The 22,782-nt window shown below is 33.3% G+C and overlaps 1 protein-coding gene across 3 annotated transcripts in view; it reads right to left on the reverse strand.

Moving 5' to 3' along the window:
* Positions 1-22,782, reverse strand: part of Madm (MLF1-adaptor molecule) — an 800,745-nt gene that overhangs the window by 24,270 nt on the left and 753,693 nt on the right. Inside the window, exon 10 of one of the 3 annotated variants that reach the window (XM_072523212.1) lies at positions 210-4,648. The exons of the other annotated variants lie outside the window; for them this stretch is intronic. Coding sequence (XP_072379313.1) covers positions 4,445-4,648 — 204 coding nt within the window. The 3' untranslated portion in view covers positions 210-4,444. Of the gene's footprint in view, positions 1-209; positions 4,649-22,782 lie in introns of those variants that run through there. 3 annotated transcript variants of the gene reach the window in all.

Here is a 22,782-nt window from a genome sequence, read left to right on the forward strand (position 1 = left end):
TCCCTATATATATATATATATATATATATATATATATATATATATATATATATATATATCCCTATATATATATATATATATATATATATATATATATATTATATATATATATATATATATATATATATATATATATTATATATATATATATATATATATATATATATATATATATATATCATATATAATTTACATAAAAATTTCTACTGAGAGAGTTCTTCCTTTTAACTCAATGCAATATATAATAAATAATATAGTTATTTTCTTATAGCCTACATATTTTTATATTTTTCAATAAAAAATTCAATATCTACACTTTTCATACTATACAAGGCTATTATTATTTTAGACTATTTACACCTATTTTATAATTATGCAATATTGATTGTAGCTTGAACGAAAAAGTTATAAAATTGGTATTACTTATTTGACATTAAAATGTAACTGCTGTAACAAGGTTTCTATTTTAAAATGTTTATAATTATAATTCAAACAAATTGTTATAATATTTTCATCTTTTATATTATTCTTGTTCCTAAAGACCACATATCAACTATAGCTTATAAGTAATTGGTGTTAGGTTAAGTTCAATATGAGTGGGCGCTTAACCACCTTAATTAACACTTCAATGTAATTAGTGTTTCATTTCTGCTTTTCGATTCCAAATAGAAAAAGCTAGTGTCTCAAATATGATTTACCCCTTAAAAATGTAGCTATACGCACAGTTTTTCTTCCATTTAAAGAATAAAATTATAAACAAAATTAGTCACGAAAATTGATTTGTTGCCACCGCATATTTTTCAAATGTATTATTTTAACAGTTTTACTGTTATAGATTGATAGTGAACAGAGTGGGATTGGTGAAGTATGTGTGCCACTTAATTTTCATGGACTGAGGAAAGTTGGCACTTATCTCTGATAAGCTAAATATTATTTTAAAACGTATAAAATTTTAAAATTAATATTAGATAAATGTTTGCCCATTTTATGTGGATCCGTCCTTCTTATGTAGATTTTTAATTTCTAAAGATGTTACCATTTAAACGATTTACTTTATTTACTACAAACTTACATCAGACAATTATTTAAATGCATAAAGAAAGAATCGACATAAGTATTCATTGTAGATTGTAGATAACAAATATTTATTTAATAATGCATAAATAAGCATAATGTTTCTAACATTGCATAATGATTTTAGCATACTGTTTCTAATAATAAAGCAATAATTGTAAAGTCTATATTAGATTATTAAAGGGCAAATTATTAAACTAAACACAAACACCATATTTTATTACTGATAAATACTAAGGAGAAATAAATAATTTGTTTTAAATTGCTTAGACAATACAGTTGCTTCCGATGTAACTATCAGTTTAATTATCCAATTTTGACAACATTGGGTAAAGTTTAGATTTTAGCGTTTTATTTACGTGAAAATTTAAATATTAAATTTGATTAACTAAATACTGTTAATGATGTTATTCAATGAAAAATTTTTACATTTTTTGTTTTTTCGTTCAGGCTGCTAAATAAAATCTCAGTTATTCGAACTGGTTCATTTCAAACCGTAATTTCTGTCTAGATAAAAATTCATTTAGGTATTTTACTAGCTATAAAAGAAATGCCTCTAAAATTGAAACATTTTGTTGGCCTGTTCTTGCGTAAACTAAAAATTAAAAAAAAAAACAGAAAATTTTAATCGAAATCCACCAGTCCATTTTTCAGTCAATTGTAGTATCAAAGAGATTCTTAAACAAACTGAAAGTTGCTAAATTTAAATACCAAACGAGTCTTATTTTCCAAGATATTATTCTTCAAGTATTAGTTGTTTTTTAATTTAAAATTTCCTAACATTTCAATATGCTTATCTTAAACGACTTAAAATCTCTTTGAATTTCATTATCAATAAGAAACTAGAGTTTCGAATTACAGACCACACAATCTAAAAACTTCTCTAAACGTTTCTCTAACTTGATTTGTGGATTCTGATTGGTCTTGACCTAATAAATCCTACAAAATGGAAGGGAATTTACCCTAATATACTTTAATGAATAAAATGTTAGTTATTCTACTCTTTGTAAAAATTTCTCTTCCTTCAATAGAAGTTTTGTGAAAAAAAACTAAATATTTAAAAGTTAAATATATTTAATTTAATAGAGGATTAAGTCACAATTGATTGTAATTAAAATTATTACATTTTTGGCTAAATAGATTTTGGCATTTTGATTTCCACTCTAGAAATCGTTTACAAAAAGATTATTTAAAAATTTTGTTGAAAGAAGCATGATACTATGATTAAGAATCATGGAAAGAAGTATATAACCGCCAAAGTTAAGGTTATGTCGGTTATGCCTTCCCAAAAATTAAAAGTTTACTTACTTGGCCTCGGTATTATAGGCAATAGCCATGCTTTGGCTGGAAAGAAATGAGGTTGGATTTTATGCCCTTTGAAACTTCAAATTCTGATTATTATGTGTGTGTTTCCATTATTGGTATGTACTTGTGTGTGACTGAGCGTTCGTGTGATGTATTTTGAATGCGTATTGTGTATGATTGAAGCGATATTTCAACAAAATTCTTAAAAATATTTTGAAAACGATTTCCGGAGTGAAAATTAAAACGATCAAACTGTAGTTAGTCAAAAATGTAATTTTAATTACAATCAATTGTGGCTTAATCCCATATAAACATAATATTTAACTCAGACATGCTACAAGAAAACAGTCAAAAATCTCTTGAAGTTATTTCTTATCTCTGAAATATTTTTTATTTTTCTAGTTTTATCTTTTTATCTACCTAGTTTAAAATATTTTATATGAACTGTTTTCTATACATTCTTTCTGCTTATTTTTATTATTCAGTAGGTATTTAATGATTTAATACTTTACTAGACAATTAAAAGATGAAGCACAATAATTAAAAGTAATATACCTAATAGATTTGCAGCATACAATAAATTATAAATTCAATGTAGTTACTTGCTTAGATCAAGCAATTTAAAAAGAGTTTTTTTGTACTAATTTTGGGTTTTTAACAAAACTATTGTAATTAATTACAAGCTTAAATCGTTAGAATAGATATAGTATGGTTTAAATAATTAATTTTATTGTATACGTATGTCCAACATACGTAAAAGTAGTATAAATATTTTTTGGATTGTTACGTATATAAAACGATAAAAACTTTTTGTTAATAAGTTTTCACTCTTCCATTTTGCAGTAAGTATATAATTAACCGTCAATTAATTTGTTTTTCATCTTAAATTAGATATCAGTCTCAAGGGGCAAATGATAACACATATGTGCAATAACGAGTATTTGGATATAGTATAAAAAACACGGAAGCCAAAATATATAAGGGCAATATTTTGCTAAATCGTAACATAATTTTAATAAATATCACAATTTTAAATTTAATCAAGTTTAGGTTTACTTTTATAAAATATGTTTTAATACAAACAACTTGTTTCTAACAAAAAAAAACAGCAATGACGTTTTTGTTTTTCTACAATAAAAGCCAAAAAATTTGATATACGAAGAAAACATTTATTTTGGTTATAAAGGTAAGACCTGTGACTCGAAATGTACATAAAAAAGATAATTACCTAAAGAACGAGAACATCTAAATCAATAAATTGGATAAAAAATAAGGAGGGCCGATTACTTGTTTAAAATCTAGAAACAAAAATTATAAAGAATTTATTAAGGTATAACGAATAGTGACACTTGTCTGTGCCATTTCAGTTGTATATGGTAATTAATACCGAATAAATGATGAAAAAAATAGTTAGTTGCTAATATATGCAACTGTTATATACTAAAAAGAAGATAATTATCACTCAGTAATATCCCAAAACAAACTCGCTAGAAGCCATGTGTATGTATGGATATTCATTAAACGCTTGAATCTACTTGAAGGCTAGTATTAGATAAGGTTCCCAAATTTACTTATATCTAAATAATTAGCGATAGTGAAGAACACTTTCTGCTTATCAAACTCAATAGATTTAAAAATTTAAATCTACATGATTTTATATTGTCCACCATTTCATAATTTGATATCGTTTACGATTTAGTAACAAGCCGCCCCTGAGCCAAACAGCAAGCGCTACAAATAAAATCTAACTTTTCTAGATGAAACAAATCACATATTAAAAATAAGCTACAATTAAAAGAAAAACAGTTCAATGCCATTTTTGTAAAACCTCTCTTTCCATTTCGTATAATTGTTTTACCTAATTACTTTATGTCAAACTTCGTATATAAACGGGACTCGATCACAGATTGAAAACACATGGTCATTTTGACTAGCGAGACGTCCAACGGATACTTCTACTCCAAATGAAAACAGTCTTCTCGAAATAATTATGAGGGGTCCCACCATTGTGGAGCCCTTCGATGGCGGTGGCAATCTACTTCTGAAAATTGAAATAGGCAGTTTACTAACTAGTGGAGTGCATGGGTACTTGTGTCGTCCCTGCAATAGGTTGTAAAGAATTCGGTATAACTGGCACAGACTGTGGTATCGTAGTCAATATGGGGATTGTGGTTAAGGTGGGAAAAGTGTGCGCCGGACTGCTGTGATCCGAAGTCGATGTGTGTTGCATTGATTCTTCAATTAGGTTGGCTATTTTATCACGGTCTATCTGAAAGAAACGAAAATGTTATTCTTCCACAATGACATTGGTTAATGTATTTACAGTTTGATAATAACCATTTTAGCTTCTGGATAAATTTCATTGAGGATCATTAATAAATTTATAGCTTTTATTATTTTGTCACGTGGTTACCTGATCACACCAAATAATATTAGGTACTGCCATAAGTTATCCATATTTAGGGATTCCAATATAATCCACCAACAAGTTAAAATTCTCATTAACAATCTAATGGATGTTTCATAATGGTGATGAACGTAGTAGTTTAAAATCTAAATGGATCTGTTACTTAAACTAGAGGGTGTATCGGATCTACCTATGGATGAGCAGTACGGTGTAGCAGTCACAACTGCTAACATATAATTAATTTCGGTGTATTTCTCCACGCCTTAACCGGCATATTTTTTTTTTGTCTTAAAATCGGGTAGAAAATCTGGGATTGGATTTAATGTTTTCCCCGAACATCAAGGGAGAAATTGGAACAAATGATAAAAAATCTTGATTGAAAAACCGGCTTCCAAATCTGCAGAAATGAATATTTAAAACCCGGCTTCCAACTCTACCGAAATAATTATTTAAAATCCAGGTGAGCAATTAAATCATTTAGTTTTATAGGCCTATCATTTTATTGATATTTTCATTGTCTTTTGAAATATTAAAAGTGTAAAATCCGAGTTTTCTCATATGTAACATGTAGCCTTGAGCCTAGATCGTAAATTTATCGGACACCTAATTAGTTTTTTTCTGTTTTTTTTGTATACCTACTCGGTATAAAAACTTTCATACCTAATTTACTAGATATTCTTTAAATGCGCAGACGCAATAAATAGACAGGATGACAGTCAGCTGATGAAATAAAATGTTTGTTTATTGTGGTAATTCGATGTAAGAGTATGTGTTTACAGTCATTTTTGGGTGCCTTGATGTTTCTCTAAATGTTATTTTTTGTAGATTTCACCCGATTAGGATAACGTTTAATATTAGAAGTAGTTTAACCAAACACCATTGGTAACCAGGAACCGATTGTCTCCAGAACCACAGCGTTCTTCTTCATTCGTTTTTTTCGGAGCCCCAAGGACCGTCAGAGTCTTAAGGGGACTTAACCAGGACAGCTGTAGTGTTGTGACAGACATTAACAACAAGTTTCTCAGGGTTAAGGTTTTTCTTGTAATTTACAACTTTGTATATGCATATACCAAGGTTAGTACTTATTACAGTTTTTGTATCAGCTATAAAAAGTTAGGTAAATAGTTATTAATTAATTAAATTAGATTCATTGATAGGGAAGGGGTTCATGATTTTTGTATAGCGGGTTTTAAAAGGGAAGGGAAGAAATTTATGTATCAGGTTTTTTAAAAATTATATATATATATATATATATATATATATATCTTTCCGAGTCTGTTGGCCATACTCATCACACTTGATCACTTTAGATATCTCCCAGCATCTATGTGTAAGCATAACACTTACACATAGATCTGGTGTTTAGCTGCTTCGACACATATTAGTCGTATATTAGTTAAGGTAGTTTCTTTTGTATAACCGTCACGGTTTTTTTTAGTATTTATATTCCCTACCTTACCTATCTAGGATTTAACTTTTGTAACTAACCTTAGTGTTAAGATTTCGCTTCTCCCATGGACTTGGATTATATATTTACTAATACACCTTTTTGTTTGGCCCAGTAGTGGGGATCTTTCATTTTGTCGTGGCTTTTTGGTCCTCGCATACCGTAGCCCCACTACTGTAATTATATTTTCTATATATATATATATATATATATATATATATAGGTGAGTTTTGTTAGTTGTTAATATTATAAATATATTTGTTACAAGTAGTTTTGCTTTTATTTCAGCTCCTGCGTACAGTTATAATATAGCAGAACAAGGTCAATAGTGTCTTTTCGGTTTTTAAACATTATTACAGGGTATTAAATCAATAGTACTTTATTCCTTGTTGTTCATAACTTCATTTATTTTTTTTCGTTAATTTCCTTCAGAAATTAGCTGGCGCCCATTTCAGTATTTTCCTAGACATCTCCGTATATTCTCTTATCTTACCCCTTTTATAGTTCCAGATTTTACTACTACTACTTGTCGGTTTATAACGTTCTCCGCCGTTTTCCGACTTCCAATCGCCACTTAGACCGGTTGTTCCATAGATCTTCTTCTATGGCCCTCTCTCTCAGTTCTTTATTTATTCCTTCGCTCCAACTTTTTCTCGGTCTACCTCGTTTTCTCTTTCCTTCTGGTTGCCACTTTAGTATTTCTTTTGGCATTCGTTGTTCGTCCATTCTTTGTAAGTGTCCGAACCAGATAAGTTGTTTTGTTGTTAGGTCATCTGTGATTGTTCGTTTGATTCCCATTATTTCTCTAATGCGTTCGTTGGTAATCCTTTCTCTTCTAGATCTTCCTGCGGCTCTTCTCCAAAAATCCGTTTCCGTCGCTTTCAGCGTTGACAGTGTTCTTTCTTTCAGTGGCCATACCTCACAGCTGTATAAAGTGATACTTTTTACTATAGTCTCATATATCCTCTTTTTATTTTCTTTGCTGATGGATTGGTCCCATAAAATGGTGTTTAACATTGTGATGGCTTTTCTCCCTGATGTATTTCTCTCTCTTATGGCTTTGTCTAATGTTCCATCTTGTGAAATAGTGATACCTAGGTATTTGTAGTCACAGCAGTGCTTTATCGTAGTGTTATCGTCTAATATGAGATCTTTTTGTTCTGCTCCAATGCACAGGTATTCGGTTTTCTTTTTATTTACTTCTAGACCCCATATATCATACTCTTCAATTAATTTTCGTGCCATATAGTTTAAATCGTCATAATCTTGAGCCATTATTACTTGATCGTCTGCAAAGTTAAGCGTATATACCATAGTATTGGTGAGCGGTATCCCCATTGTCCTGCATTTTTGTTTCCATCTTTTTAAAGCACTTTCGAGGTATATTTTAAATAAAGTGGGAGACAAGCAGCATCCTTGCTTTAATCCTTTTGATGTTATAAATCCTGTTGTTATTTGTGTCCCCGCTTTTATCTTTATTATTGGTTGGTTGTATAGCACTTTGACGGCTTTTATTAATTCTATATTAATATTCGTGCTTTCCATTTATTGCCACAGCTTCTTCAGTGGAACGCTGTCGTAGGCTTTCCGTAGGTCGACGAACAACATATGAATCTCTTGATTCCTTGCCATCTTTTTTTCTATTATCTGGGTTAAGGAGAAAATGTGGTCAATAGTGGATCGACCCGTACGAAATCCTGCTTGTTCTTCTGCTTCATAATACAAGTATTCTCTCTCGATTCGGTTCTTTAACACCTTTCCATATATTCGACTCATAGATCCAGTTACAGCTATTCCTCGGTAATTTTCACAATTATTTTTATCACCCTTTTTATGTATAGTGCTGAGGTGTGATATCTTCCATTCCGTAGGGATTTCGCTTGTGTTTATGCATTCTTGAAAAAGTTGTCGAAGACATTTTTCCAGATTTTCCGGTGCATTATTATATTGTATTCTTTTGGTTAAAAGATCTCTTTTCCCCTTATCTCAAAGCCAAATTCTAGTGTAGTGAGGCTAGCCCGAATTCGTGCTTGAGGTTTTGTGTCTCTGTGTTCTTTTGAGCTAAGCCATTCTTTTTATTATAACTTCTTTGCTAGTTCTTCTCTAATTTATCATCTCCTTCTCCATATACCACCCCCTAAATTTTATTTAGGTTTCAATTGGCTCGACCCAAACGTGGGGCCTCTTTTTTTTGCACGTACTTTTGGCTTTATATCTTTGGTTTTTTTTTCTCCCACTTTAATTTCTGGTTGTGTACCTTTGGTGTTGTATTTTAATTTTCATCTGTGTTCTTTAACTCTTGGTTTCCTAACTGCAACATTGGTTTTTGTATTTCAATATTTAGTTTATCTACATTATCTATTAAATATACCCGTAGTACCCTTGTTTTGCTATATTGTGGGTAGACTGAATAAATTGCTTTGTTTTTTTTTGATTAACTAAATATCCATATTGGATTAATAATAAATAACATAAGTATATATTAAAAAGGAAAATTATTTAAATATTTTAAATTTAACTATCTTAACACTATAAAAGTCCGGAGTAGCACCAAAGTAATTCACCACTGTCTGGAAGTAACATTTTTTGAAATTTCTAGGTTTCTCAGGGATTGTAGCCGTACCTTGCATCTGAGTTCACGACTGGATAAACAAGCAAACATTACTGGTAAAATAATTCAATTATAATAATAACCTGGAAACATAGAGTAAGTTAGACTTTACCTATTTTATCATAGTTTCCCTCATATATTTTCTGGTATATTTCCCAGTTGTATGAAATGTCTGCTTTCATGGTAGAGCATCTGTTAGGTCCAGAATTAGAGTACGAGTTGAGAGTCCGTCACTTAAATGATCCATCTTTGACAACGGTGGAAAGGAAAAGGGTAGTGTTGCGTGGTGCATTGAAGCAAGCTGCAGCAAATCGGAGTTATGCTGTTCTGTCAGCTTCCCATCTTAATTTTAAGGACGAGATTGCTGAAATAGAGGTTACTCTTGCAGATCTGGTGGTCAAAATTGGTTCTTTTGTTGGTTCTCCTAGTGATACTGCCTATGCTCGCTATACTTCTCGCTTAGGTCATGTTGCAGCTAGAGTCCATCTGTTAGAAGCTACAACAGAGGAAGAGGAGGAAGTGAAGAGGTCTCTTAATTTCAGGGTTCTGATTCTGGAAGGTGAACTTGATTGTAAAGTGATTCCACAGGCACAGTCAACTCCTCATAATGCTAGTGTTTCAGTAAATTAATTTCCTTTCGTTAAGTCTGCTCCTATTCATAAATGGGGTGTCCATTTTTCAGGTCAAGATAATGAAAATGTTAGTTTCTTAGAGAAGGTAGAATGTCTGCGTATAGCGCGTGGTAACAGCGAGGAAGAGTGTTACTCTTCTGCTGCCGATTTATTTAAGGATTCAGCCTTCACTTGGTATCTCAATAACCGAGGTAGTTTTGCTTCATGGCAAGAGTTAGTTGCCAAACTTAGGTCAGATTTTCTTCCATATAACTATGAGGACAATCTTCTGGATGAAATTAAGTCTCGAGAACAAGCTCCTCAGGAGAAGGTAACTATATTTGTAAATGAGATTGTTAGTTTGTGTAAACGGTTGGAGACTCCTTTGTCTTAGTCACATATCATAAGGATCATTAGAAAAAACTTGTTGCCATCGTATCATTCTAGTCTGGCACTTACAGATATTTCTTCAATTGCTGACTTAACGGAAAAGTGTAAGAAGTTAGAGGAAGTTTTGTCATGGTCTTCTGACAACGTGTCTAGAGTCCCTATTCATCAGAATTTCAGAAATAATGACTCATCTTATTCTGATAGACCCAATTATTCACGGTCTAGTAATAGTAGAAATTTCAGAAATAATGACTCATCCTATTCTGGTAGGCCTAACTATTCTCGGTCTGGTAATGTCTCTTCTTTTAATTCGAAGCTTACCTGTTGGAATTGTTGTCAGCCAGGACATGGGTACTACGAATGTCCTGAGCCTAGAATTCGGTTCTGTTATGGTTGTGGACGTCAAGGTGTCCGTAAATTTGAGTGTGAATTCTGTTCGGTAAACGACAGAAGGGGTGGGTTGGCCCTGGCTCCTACTCCTCGTCAAAATACAGGGAATACAAACACTGTCCAAACTCCTCAAAACCAAGGAACCAGTTTCTCGAGTCTGGATGCCCAAGCTTCCACAAGCCAAACATCTCACGCTCTACCGAAAGACAAAAGACCACAGAACGGCAAATACCAACCGAAGAGAGGACAACGTTAGTTGAGCATGAACACCGTGTATCTTCTGTAGTTTCTTCAAGTAATCCCTTGTCTTCGTTTGTTGATTTAGATGTAAACTCATTGTTAGTTCGAAAAAACAAGGATAATCGTCCATATCTTGAAATATCTATCTTAGGACATTCTTGTTTAGCTTTACTGGACACAGGGTCCAATATCTCTATTTTAGGTTCTCTAGGTCTGGAATTTCTCCAGAATTCAAATGTAAATATAGAAATAGATCAAAGTTTGCAAGTGACTACAGCTGATGGTCAAGTTCAACCAATTTTAGGTCAATTCACTACTGAGATTTCTGTTAGTTTTTGTAAAAGAATGATTACATTCTTTGTTATTCCTTCAGTTAAGAATTCAGTCATCCTAGGTATGGATTTTCTGAAAACTTTTAATAGTGAATTAAATTTTACTGAATTTTCCTTATCTGTGTCTTCTTTCAATATCTCTTGTGTCAATGCTGTTAAAGATATGAGTCGACTTAATGCTCAGGAATTAGAGCAGTTAAATAGTGTCATCACATCATTCTCTTCTATCTCATCGAAAAATCAGTTAGGTCGAAGTCATCTCATCGAACATCACATTGATGTTGGTTCGTCTAAGCCCTTCAGACAATATCAATATCCCTTGCCTCAAGCCTGGCATGAAAGTCTAGTAAAGGAGGTAGATGAAATGCTTAAGTTAGGTATTATTGAGCCCAGTACTTCTTCTTTTTGTAGCCCTCTGTGGCTGACAAAAAAGAAAGATGGGACTTTTCGTGTCTGTTTTGACGGACGTAAACTTAACGGTATAACTATGAACAGAGATGCTTATCCTATACCTCGTATAGATATCATCCTAAGAAAATTACAGAATGCAAAATTTATTTCATCTATCGACCTAAAGAAGGCGTTTTTACAGATTCCTCTCAGCGAGGAGAGTAAAAAGCTTACTGCATTTGCAGTAAATGGCAAAGGATTGTATCAGTTCACTACAATGCCTTTTGGTCTTGTGTCTGCTCCTCAGACTATGTGTCGATTAATGGATTTGGTAATAGGTCCTGCTTTAGACCCATTTTGTCAATACTATCTTGATGACATTCTTGTCATTACTCCTGATTTCGAAACTCATATCTCTGTATTGCAGCAGTTGTTTCAGCGTTTAAAAGACGCAAATTTGACTATTAATTTGGATAAAAGCAGCTTTTGTCGTGACTCTATTAAGTTTTTAGGATATGTTGTAGATTCTCAGGGTCTTCGTACTGATCCTGATAAGATGTCAGCGATTCGGGATTTTCCTGTGCCTAAAAATACCACTCAGGTCCGTCGATTGTTAGGAATGGTTGGTTATTATAAGAAGTTTGTTAAGTCTTATTCGACCTTGTTGTCTCCTATCACAGATTTACTTCAAAATCGGAAAAAGGGACAAAATATTGTGTGGACTCCTGAGGCTAATGAAGCTTTCATTAAAATCAAGGAGGCTCTCACAAATTCTCCTGTTATGGTAGCCCCAGATTTTACTAAGCCTTTTTATCTGATGACAGATTGTTCTAACACTGCATCTGGAGGTGTACTCTATCAAATGGTAGATGGAGAAGAACACCCTATAGCTTATACAAGCAAGAAATTAAATAAAGCACAGAAAAATTATACTACAACTGAAAAAGAGTTGCTAGCTATAATTAATGGTATTGAACATTTCAGATATTTTCTTGAGGGTCGTTCTTTCACGGTCATAACTGACCATAGTAGTTTGGTGTGGTTACAGAATATGAAGAACCCATCTCCTCGTTTGGCTAGGTGGATTTTAAAATTGGCACAATATGATTATAAGATTGTTCATCGTAAAGCTGCAGGTGTAGTAGTCGCTGATGCACTCTCTAGAACGTTCGATATTAATTTGTTAGATTTATCTTCCTTGCAACCAGATGATTGGTATTGAAAAATGTTGTATGATCTACAGAATGTACCAGGTAAATTTCCTGATTTTAAGGTTGAACATGGTGTTTTGTATAAACATGTCTTAAGTTCCATGGATGCCCTTACTGGAATGTCGGATTGGAAGATAGTCGTTCCAACTCCTAATAGAGCAGAGGTTTTGGCCACTTTTCATGACCATCCTACTGCAGCTCATTTTGGTTTTTACAAAACTTTCCGTCGTATATCGGAACTCTATTACTGGCCGAAGATGCGTCAAACTGTACGTAGCTATATCGCTAAATGCAAAATCTGTGCTACATGCAAACCGACAAATCTTCCCCAACCAGGTTTAATGGGTAGTTATCGACGGATTTATTTTCCATTTCAACTTATATCTTTAGATCTCATTGGTCCTTATCCTAGGTCTTATAAAGGTTCTCAGTATGCCTTGGTAGTTGTCGATTATTTTACAAAATTTCCTTTGGTTCATACAATGTCTAAGGCAACTACTTCATCCATTATCAAGTATCTTGAGAATGAGGTTTTCTTAATTTATGGTGTTCCACAGATCGTGTCTTGCGATAATGGACCACAGTTCACAGCTAAGGCTTTTCGCGACCTCATGTCTAAATATAATGTCCAAAAGATCTGGTACAATGCGAACTATTATCCACAAGTCAATCATACCGAAAGAGTTAATAAATCAATCGTGACTGCTTTAAGGTCATATTCCTTTCCTGATCAAAGAGCTTGGGATACTCATATCCACGCTATAGTACAGGCTATCAGGACTTCTTCTCACGAAATAACCAAATGTCCTCCATCTTATTTGATGTTTGGCCGTCATGTTCCTCTTTCTGGTGATTATTTTGGTACAATTTCAGAAAATGCCAATAACTTTCCCACTATATCAGATAAATTACACCGTTGAGAAGATATCCAGCATCGTCCTGATATTTATGTGGATGTTCGCAAACGTTTGAAAGCATCTTATGCTAGAAATAAATGCCATTATGACTTGAGAAAGCGAGAGTTATCCTTCAGAATTGGAGATTCTGTGTTGAAAAGAAACTTTGTCAAATCTGATAAAGTGAACTTTCAATCGGCCAAGTTATGTCAGAAGTACATACCTTGCACAGTTATTAAGGTCATTTCTCCTTTAATTTATGAGTTGAAGGAAACTTCCACTGGCAGGAAACTAGGAAGGTTTCATGTCAAAGACTTACTGGAGGACAAGACAGTAGGTCCACATAACTTGTCAGATAATTTGGATTCTTCATCTTCAAATGAAGATTAACTGGTCCCTTATCAATGCTGTACCAGTTTGGTTGTTTAAGATCGGTTTATCTATTTTGTTTACCTGGCAAAATAATAAGATGTGCTATTTTGCCTTCCATTTTTTTTTTATTTTATCTTAATGTTGGTTATTATCTTAGTTTATGGACTTGTTAATTTTGTTGTTTGTTTTCTCTTAAAAGTCCAACTGCATATCATAGGAGTACAGGATGGATATATGGGAATTTCCCCATCTTGAGTTCTGAGTTGAATAGATATTTACAGGGATAATGCGGAAAACATTCCAAATATTTTCTTTAATAGTGTTGTATGGTTTTGTGGACCATGGCCACAAAGCTTATGCATTCATATTCACTTACTGTGTCGGTGTTTTAGCGTGGGTTCAGGATTGATCACCCTGGATGTGTGCCCTCACTTGGCTCAGAAATATATCAATACATATTAGTTGTTCCTTGAGTGTCTCTTAGGTTGAAATTAGAATGTGTCATTTAGAATTGGATCGTTCTGATATTCAGCAGTAAGTAAGTCTGTTTAACTTGGTTTGTTATCTCCTATGTTGTTATCTTCTCAAGAATTTGAGTTTAACATATCTTAGTATCTTGAGTTTGTACCTGTCTACCTACCATTCGTACGGATTGGTAGATGTGAGTTTATCTTTACCTTGAGTGTATCTTTATCTTTACCTTAATTTAGTTATCTTTACCATTACCTGGATAAGTTTATTTCTTATCTATATCTTATGAATATATATCTTATCTTTATCTTGATTATGGAGTCCTAAAAATCTGTCCTTTTCTGTTCTTGTCGTGAGTAAAGAATTGGACCACGTCAATAGTACAGTTTGGGTATTACAGTTAGGATCTCTTTTATCTTTCCTTCTACCAAGGGTATAGCTGGTAGAAGTGAGTTTTGTGCATATCCTCTACCATGAGTAGATCTGGACTTGCAATTATCTTTTACCTTTTGTGCATATTCTTTACTACGAGTTGGGATTGCAGTTAACTTACTTATTTTTTTAGCATACCCTATACCATGAGTATAGTGGGCTTGCTAGTATCTAGGCTTGCTAGTGCCTTTACCAATTGTGTGTTTTCCCTACCGCTGCTAAAGCAAGTAGATGTATTGAATTATCTTTTACCTTGAATTTTCGAATATGTTGCTGATATCCAGAACCATATCATATAGATGTTTAGGTTTGTAGTAATATAGTTTCCACTAGTCCTAATAAATTAAGCCCTCATTGAACTCTTGAGTGATTAATAGAATCTGTTCGCTCTAGTGTCAACGTTGGGTAAACTTGATAGGACTTTGTTTGAGTTTGTGTTGTGAATGGTTCTTGGTCGTATCTTTTAGAGGTTGTTAACACACCTCAGTAGTGTAGTTTATTTATAGTTTTACTAATACTTGGAAATATAGAATTTAAGTATTGTCGAAGGTTAATTTACTCTATATAAGGTTGAATTGAATTATATTGAATATATTGGTATTGAGATTGATATTGCTATAAGGTTATTGAATTATATTTAGAAAGTACCTAAGTGATTGGGTTATATGTTTTTTTTTTACTTTTCTTAATACTTTGTCTAAATAAATTAAATTATTTTAATTTTTTTTTGGTAAATTACACATTATTAAATAGATCACATGCTGTCTGTCTACTGTACGTCTGTCAGTGTCATTACTTTTATCCCATCTCCTGAGTAAACAGTGTGGCTGATAAGCTCAAAATCCTTGTAGTTGACACCACAACGTTTCGGCTTCATCATATTCATCGTCTGGTTTGTCTTTAAGGCTAGATTGTCCTAGACAATAAAAAAAAAGGAAACTTCTGGTAAGTGGAAAGTTTTCCTTTTTTTTCTGGAGTTGAGGGAGGATGTAGCAGTCACAACTGCTAACATATAATTAATTAATATAATTTATTATTAAAATCCTAAAACCCCTCAGAATCCCGTTTATGAAACGTTTATGGGCAATAGACGAGACGATGCGCAAGTGTAACAACTACAGGTCAAGAGGCGCTCGGCTAAAGTCAGTTTTGGCCAACAACTCACACAGAGAGGTGTATTTCTCCAAGCCTTAACCGGCATATTTTTTTTTTGTCTTAAAATCGGGTAGAAAATCTGGGATTGGATTTAATGTTTTCCCCGAACATCAAGGGAGAAATTGGAACAAATGATAAAAAATCTTGTTGAAAAACCGGCTACCAAATCTGCAGAAATGAATATTTAAAACCCGGCTTCCAAATCTACCGAAATAATTATTTAAAACCCAGGTGAGCAATTAAATCATTTAGTTTTATAGGCCTATCATTTTATTGATATTTTCATTGTCTTTTGAAATATTAAAAGTGTAAAATCCGAGTTTTCTCATATGTATCATGTGGCCTTGAGCCTAGATCGTAAATTTATCGGACACCTAATTAGTTTTTTTCTGTTTTTTTTTTGTATACCTACTCGGTATAAAACTTTCATGCCTAATTTACTAGATATTCTTTAAATGCGCAGACGCAATAAATAGACAGGATGACAGTCAGCTGATGAAATAAAATGTTTGTTTATTGTGGTAATTCGATGTAAGAGTATGTGTTGACAGTCATCTTTGGGTGCCTTGATGTTTCTCTAAATGTTATTTTTTGTAGATTTCACCCGATTAGGATAACGTTTAATATTAGAAGTAGTTTAACAAAACACCTACTTCAACCCATTGGTAACCAGGAACCGATTGTCTCCAGAACCACAGCGTTCTTCTTCATTCGTTTTTTTCGGAGCCCCAAGGACCGTCAGAGTCTTAAGGGGACTTAACCAGGACAGCTGTAGTGTTGTGACAGACATTAACAAGTTTCTCAGGGTTAAGGTTTTTCTTGTAATTTACAACTTTGTATATGCATATACCAAGGTTAGTACTTATTACAGTTTTTGTATCAGCTATAAAAAGTTAGGTAAATAGTTATTAATTAATTAAATTAGATTCATTGATAGGGAAGGGTTCATGATTTTTGTATAGCGGGTTTTAAAAGGGAAGGGAAGAAATTTATGTATCAGGTTTTTTAAAAATTATATATATATCTTTCCGAGTCTGTTGGCCATACTCATCACACTTGATCACTTTAGATATCTCCCAGCATCTATGTGTAAGCATGACACTTACACATAGATCTGGTCTTTAGCTGCTTCGACACATATTAGTCGTATATTTGTTAGGTAAGATAGTTTCTTTTGTATAACCGTCACGGTTTTTTTTTAGTATTTATATTCCCTACCTTACCTATCTAGGATTTAACTTTCGTAACTAACCTTAGTGTTAAGATTTCGCTTCTCCCATGGACTTGGATTATATATTTACTAATACACCTTTTTGTTTGGCCCAGTAGTGGGGATCTTTCATTTTGTCGTGGCTTTTTGGTCCTCGCATACCGTAGCCCCACTACTGTAATTATATTTTCTATATATATATATATATATATATATATATATATATATATATATATATATATATATATATATATATATATATATAGGTGAGTTTTGTTAGTTGTTAATATTATAAATATATTTGTTACAAGTAGTTTTGCTTTTATTTCAGCTCCTGCTTACAGTTATAATATAGCAGAACAAGGTCAATAGTGTCTTTTCGGTTTTTAAACATTATTACAGGGTATTAAATCAATAGTACTTTATTCCTTGTTGTTCATAACTTCATTTATTTTTTTTTCGTTAATTTGCTTCAGAAATTAGCTGGCGCCCATTTCAGTATTTTCCTAGGCATCTCCGTATATTCTCTTATCTTACCCCTTTTATAGTTCCAGATTTTCCGGTGCATTATTATATTGTATTCTTTTGGTTAAAAGATCTCTTTTCCCCTTATCTCAAAGCCAAATTCTAGTGTAGTGAGGCTAGCCCGAATTCGTGCTTGAGGTTTTGTGTCTCTGTGTTCTTTTGAGCTAAGCCATTCTTTTTATTATAACTTCTTTGCTAGTTCTTCTCTAATTTATCATCTCCTTCTCCATATCTTCTTCTTCACGTGCCATCTCCGCGACGGAGTTTGGCAATCATCATGGCTATTCTGATCTTAGATGCTGCTGCTCTGAATAGTTCAATTGATGTGCATCCGTACCATTCCCTCAAGTTACGCAACCATGAGATTCTTCTTCTTCCTACACTTCTCTTGCCTGGATTTTCCCTTGTATAATCAATTGAAGTAGGTTGTATCTCTCATTACGCATAACATGCCCCAGGTATTGCAGCTTTCGTGTCTTGATGGTTTCCAATACTTCCATTCTTTTGTTGATTCTTCTCATGACTTCGTTGTTTGTTACATGCTCGGTCCATGATATCTTCAGGATTCTTCTATACACCCACATTTCAAATGCTTCCAACTTTTTAGCAGTCGACGCGTTAAGTGTCCATGCTTCTATCCCATAAAGCAGAGTCGAGAAAATATAGCACCTTGCCAGCCTAACTCTCAAGTCCAATTTTAGTTCTCTTGCACAAAGTACCTTTCTCATTTTATTGAAGTTTGTACGTGCTTTCTCAATTCGAACTTTGATTTCTTTGGAGTAATCGTTTGTGTGATTAATTATTGTGCCAAGATAGTGGTAGTTTTCAACTTGTTCTAAAGCACTACCGTTAATTGTCAGGCTTTCACCATTATTTTGGGTTTTTGATATCCTCATAAATTTGGTTTTCTTGGTGTTTATTGATAATCCATATTCCTCTCCATACTCAACTATCTTGTTCATTAGCTTTTGGAGGTCTCGGAGGTTGTCTGTTATTATGATAGTATCGTCCGCATATCTAATGTTGTTAATTGGTGTTCCATTGACCTTGATTCCTGCTGTTTCTCCCTCAAGAGTTCTTTTCATAATTTCTTCAGAGTATGCATTGAATAGTAGTGGTGACAATACACACCCCTGTCGCACTCCTCTTTTAACTTCGAACTCTTCTGATGTGTGTTCATTAATGCGTACGTGTGCCTGCTGTTTATAATATAGATTTGTTATAATTCGAAGGTCATTGTGTTGTATTTGTTTTGCTTTGAGGATGTCCATTAGCTCTTTGTGGCGGACTTTGTCGAAAGCTTTGTTGTAGTCTATGAAACAGACGTACATATCTTGGTTCACATCCAAGCATCTCTGGATTAGTACGTTGAATGCAAATAGAGCTTCACGGGTACCTACGCCATTACGGAATCCAAATTGACTTTCTTCAATATCCATATCAAATGTTTTGTAAATGCGTTTATGAATGATCTTTAAAAACAATTTAAGTGTGTGAGATATCAGGCTTATGGTACGGTGGTCAGTGCATTCTCTAGCATTTTTCTTTTTTGGGAGACAAATGAATGTTGAGGTCAACCATTCGTTGGGTATGTCACCCGATTGATAAATTTTATTAAAAAGCTTTAAGAGGACATCAATGTACTCATTTTCTATTATTTTAAGGATATCAATAGGCAGTTGATCTGGCCCCGGGCTTTTTCCGTTTTTGGTGTTCTTTAGTGCATACATTATTTCTTCCTTTGTAATTTCTGCACTTGTTTCTCTGTCCTCAAAAGACAAGTCTTGTGGGTTTCCTCTTTCGTCGTCGAAGAGCTCTTCCATATACTCTTCCCATCCTTTTAGTTTTTCGTCAGTCGTTATCATAGTATTTCCATTTTTATCTAAAAGAGTTGTATTGTGGTTTCTTTTTTGCAGTCCTGCCATTTCTTTAACCTTTTTATGTATGTTGAATAGGTCGTATTTGTTCTGAATTTGTTCTCCATATACCACCCCCTAAATTTTATTTAGGTTTCAACGGCAAATGCGGCTACTACTGAACGAGCGTGTACACTTAAAAATCCGGAATATAGTAGAACGATATTCAACTACCTGGGAGTCACCTTGGAAACAACTGAAAAAGAAAGAATTCAAGAAAGAATTATAAAGACAAACCAAGCCTTCAGGAGCTACGCAGTGATCTTAAAAACGGAAAACTTAGCAAAAAGACAAAAATAAATATACACAAAACACTGATATGGTCAGATATACACGAAGGAAACCACGGTGATAATTAAAAAAGAAGAGGAACACTTAAAAATCAAAAAAAAATAAGAACAATGCTAACCCCTGATTTCACTTCATATGTAGAAAAAAAAAATAAAAAGAAACAAAAAAACAATAAAAAAGAAACGAAAATATTCTGAGAGTTATTAAATCACAACGCTAGAAATTGAGATAACACATTATCAGAAGAGCGGCAATGAGATGATTGTAGAAAAAGGGTGTACATATGTGAAATTATGAGTATAATTTCAGTGTATGAGGACTGTATTACATAGGGCTGATTCAAATAAATTAGGATATGTGGTAAAAGGTTATAAATATTATAGCAAATTAGGTTTATACAAAGTCTTACCAATTCTTCTGCTGCACACACACACTCGCGGTATTTACATACTTTCACTCGCGGTTGTTCTTTATACGGTGAAGCTGTCCGGGTACCGGTTTTTGAACACGTACCTCGCGGTACTAACACTAAGATCACGAGATAGAGCAAATTTGCGTCTGTATATGATTTATAACAGTATTTGCGGTATTTTTCGCGTAACTATTAGCGGGCGAGAGAAGATGTCTGTTGTTAGCGGCAATCAACAGTAGAGAGTATCCTCTGTTCCTAACGACAGGCAACAGGCAAGAGACCGTCTTCTTGTTTGCTATTTTAAAACTGTATTTCTAAAGGAGGGGGGGTGAAATGGAATAGGAAGGGTTATCAAGGGTTGGACTAAGGTAATGATTGTAAAATTGTGGTAGAAGGATAGTTAGTAATACAGCGAAAAAATGACATGATTTTTCGCATGAGAAAAAATTGAACATACTGGGGGCGGGCGAGAATCTTTGTCAGAGGCCAGAGGAGTGGGAAAGTCTCTTCATTTTTGATTACTACCACATCACCTATCTTTTGTATATTGGAATGTATCCAATAATGATTTCCAATTCGAGATCAATAGGTCATCCAGTATATCGTCGCCGTGGATGTGAAGAGAGCTAACCAACAAAAGTCAGTTTCGAGATAATGAGCATTTTAGATTACCATGTCGAGGAAAAAATACATTTTAGCTTATAACTTTGCTGCTCATTGAAGTATTCCTAAAATTTTTTTAGGATTTATCAAACAAATTATTACCTACTTTGTACTGAACCAAACCTTAAAAAAATATTGATTTATATGAGGGTAGTAGGGTTTCGTTTACTTAGCTCCATTCACCACTAGATAACTTTTCACGAGTCATACTGTTTTTTTGTTGTGTGAAAAGATCTAAGTCTACGAAATTAAATAATACAAGGTGATAGTATGCTTAAAGTGTTTAATTTTGGATACAAAAATAACACAAAAGTATAATAAATTTAATTTAGTTTTTAGTCTTTAACATTGAATATTATTTAACACTGAATATACAGAAATCTTATTATTTTATCGCTACTCGGATTCCGAATCGTCTGCAGTGATTCTCTCTATTGGTTTTAAAAGTCTGAGGTAGTAATCATGGTAGGTGGCTGGGATAGTACCTGACCTACAAAGATCTTGTAGATCTTTTAGTTTCTTAGGCTCTGTTCCTAAAGCAGAATGATACAGTTTCGGAACCTCACTGAAAACAGTGTTGTCAACTCGAGTGTTTCTACGAATGCACAATTGTTTGAAGTCTACCTGACTAAGTTGTGTTTTATAGAAGATTATATCAAGGTGTTCTTTTCTATATTGCAGCCATTTGATATTTAGCCACTTCATAACATCGCCATCGACTGTCTTTGTTTTGTTAATAATTAATTTTTCGCTGTAAGTTTTAAAATCTGTAAAATGGCAGTAATTTAATTCCTTAACGACGTGTACAGGGTGATTTACTTTGGCTGTTCTTGCTACTGTGTACCACCCGTCAGGCACATATATATTTATTTTTCGTCCCCTACTTTCAATCGCAGAATGAACGCTGTCGCATTCCATTTCGGAATGTCCGAATTCCATGAATTTTTGATTAATAGTTTGTAAATTATCAAAAGAAGACAAAGCTTTTATAAACATTGCAGATAAAATGGAATTTCTATTTTGACCTACTGCAGTATCAGAATAAAATGTTACTTCACTCACTTCAGATCGTAGCTCAGAAAGCATGTTCCATAAGCATGTAGATACTTCTGATGATCCTTTTGTACCATTCAATTCATGCCACATGTAGTTAATAGCAACAGTAGTTTTGAAATTATACACCGTAAAATTATAGGTATTTAGTTTCCGTTTATAATATAATTGCCCCACTTCTAAATGGGGGAGTCAGTAAAAGCTTTTTCATATCCATAGTGAAGGTGATGAAAATATTATCAATTTTAGCACGATCTTTGTCAATTTTCTTATGCTCTCTAGCCTCCTTCTTTCGAAGTTGATGTAAATTAACAAGGAAAAGACAGTTAAGATTTTATTTCACGTATAGGGAGCTTGCGCATCCGTTTATACGTATTTCAGCCCAATAGGCATCATCAGAACGGCTTTCGCAAGCGCTCTGAACGTGAAATAAATCTTTTCTGTCTTAGGAAGCAACTATAACATGGCTTCGTATAGACGCAATGTAGCGACATCTGATAATAAAATCGTAGACTAATTTTCGAAACCAAATTCAAGAATTCCGCTTTAATCTGTGCCTTCTAAGAATTGCAAGGCAAAAACAGACGTTGATAAAGGTGTTAAGATGATGTAAATTGTATTCATCTTGATGTTTTTCTTTTTCGTCTTCGGTTTTATTTGTGAATTGCGTGCAAAAGCTACATTGGTCTTTTTTTGGTTTATGGAAACCATAGTTAAATTCGGTGCTGAATATATGTTTATAATAATAAAACGACACTCAATCTTCCTGATACTCTTCGCAGTATTTTAAATAATCCTGGTGAAGTCGTTTTTCAGATAAACCAGAAGGTAAGTATTTCCTTTTGGTTGAACTTCGACAATAGTGAGAATCAATCACCGGTAGTGATTTAATGTGATTACATACTACCTCCTTTTGATTATCTGGAATTTTATTATTACTATTTATGATGAATACGACATTGTACGTTTTTAATTTGA

This window comes from Diabrotica undecimpunctata, chromosome 2 (assembly GCF_040954645.1).
Source record: "Diabrotica undecimpunctata isolate CICGRU chromosome 2, icDiaUnde3, whole genome shotgun sequence".
In the NCBI taxonomy this organism is placed as follows: Eukaryota; Metazoa; Arthropoda; class Insecta; order Coleoptera; family Chrysomelidae; genus Diabrotica; species Diabrotica undecimpunctata.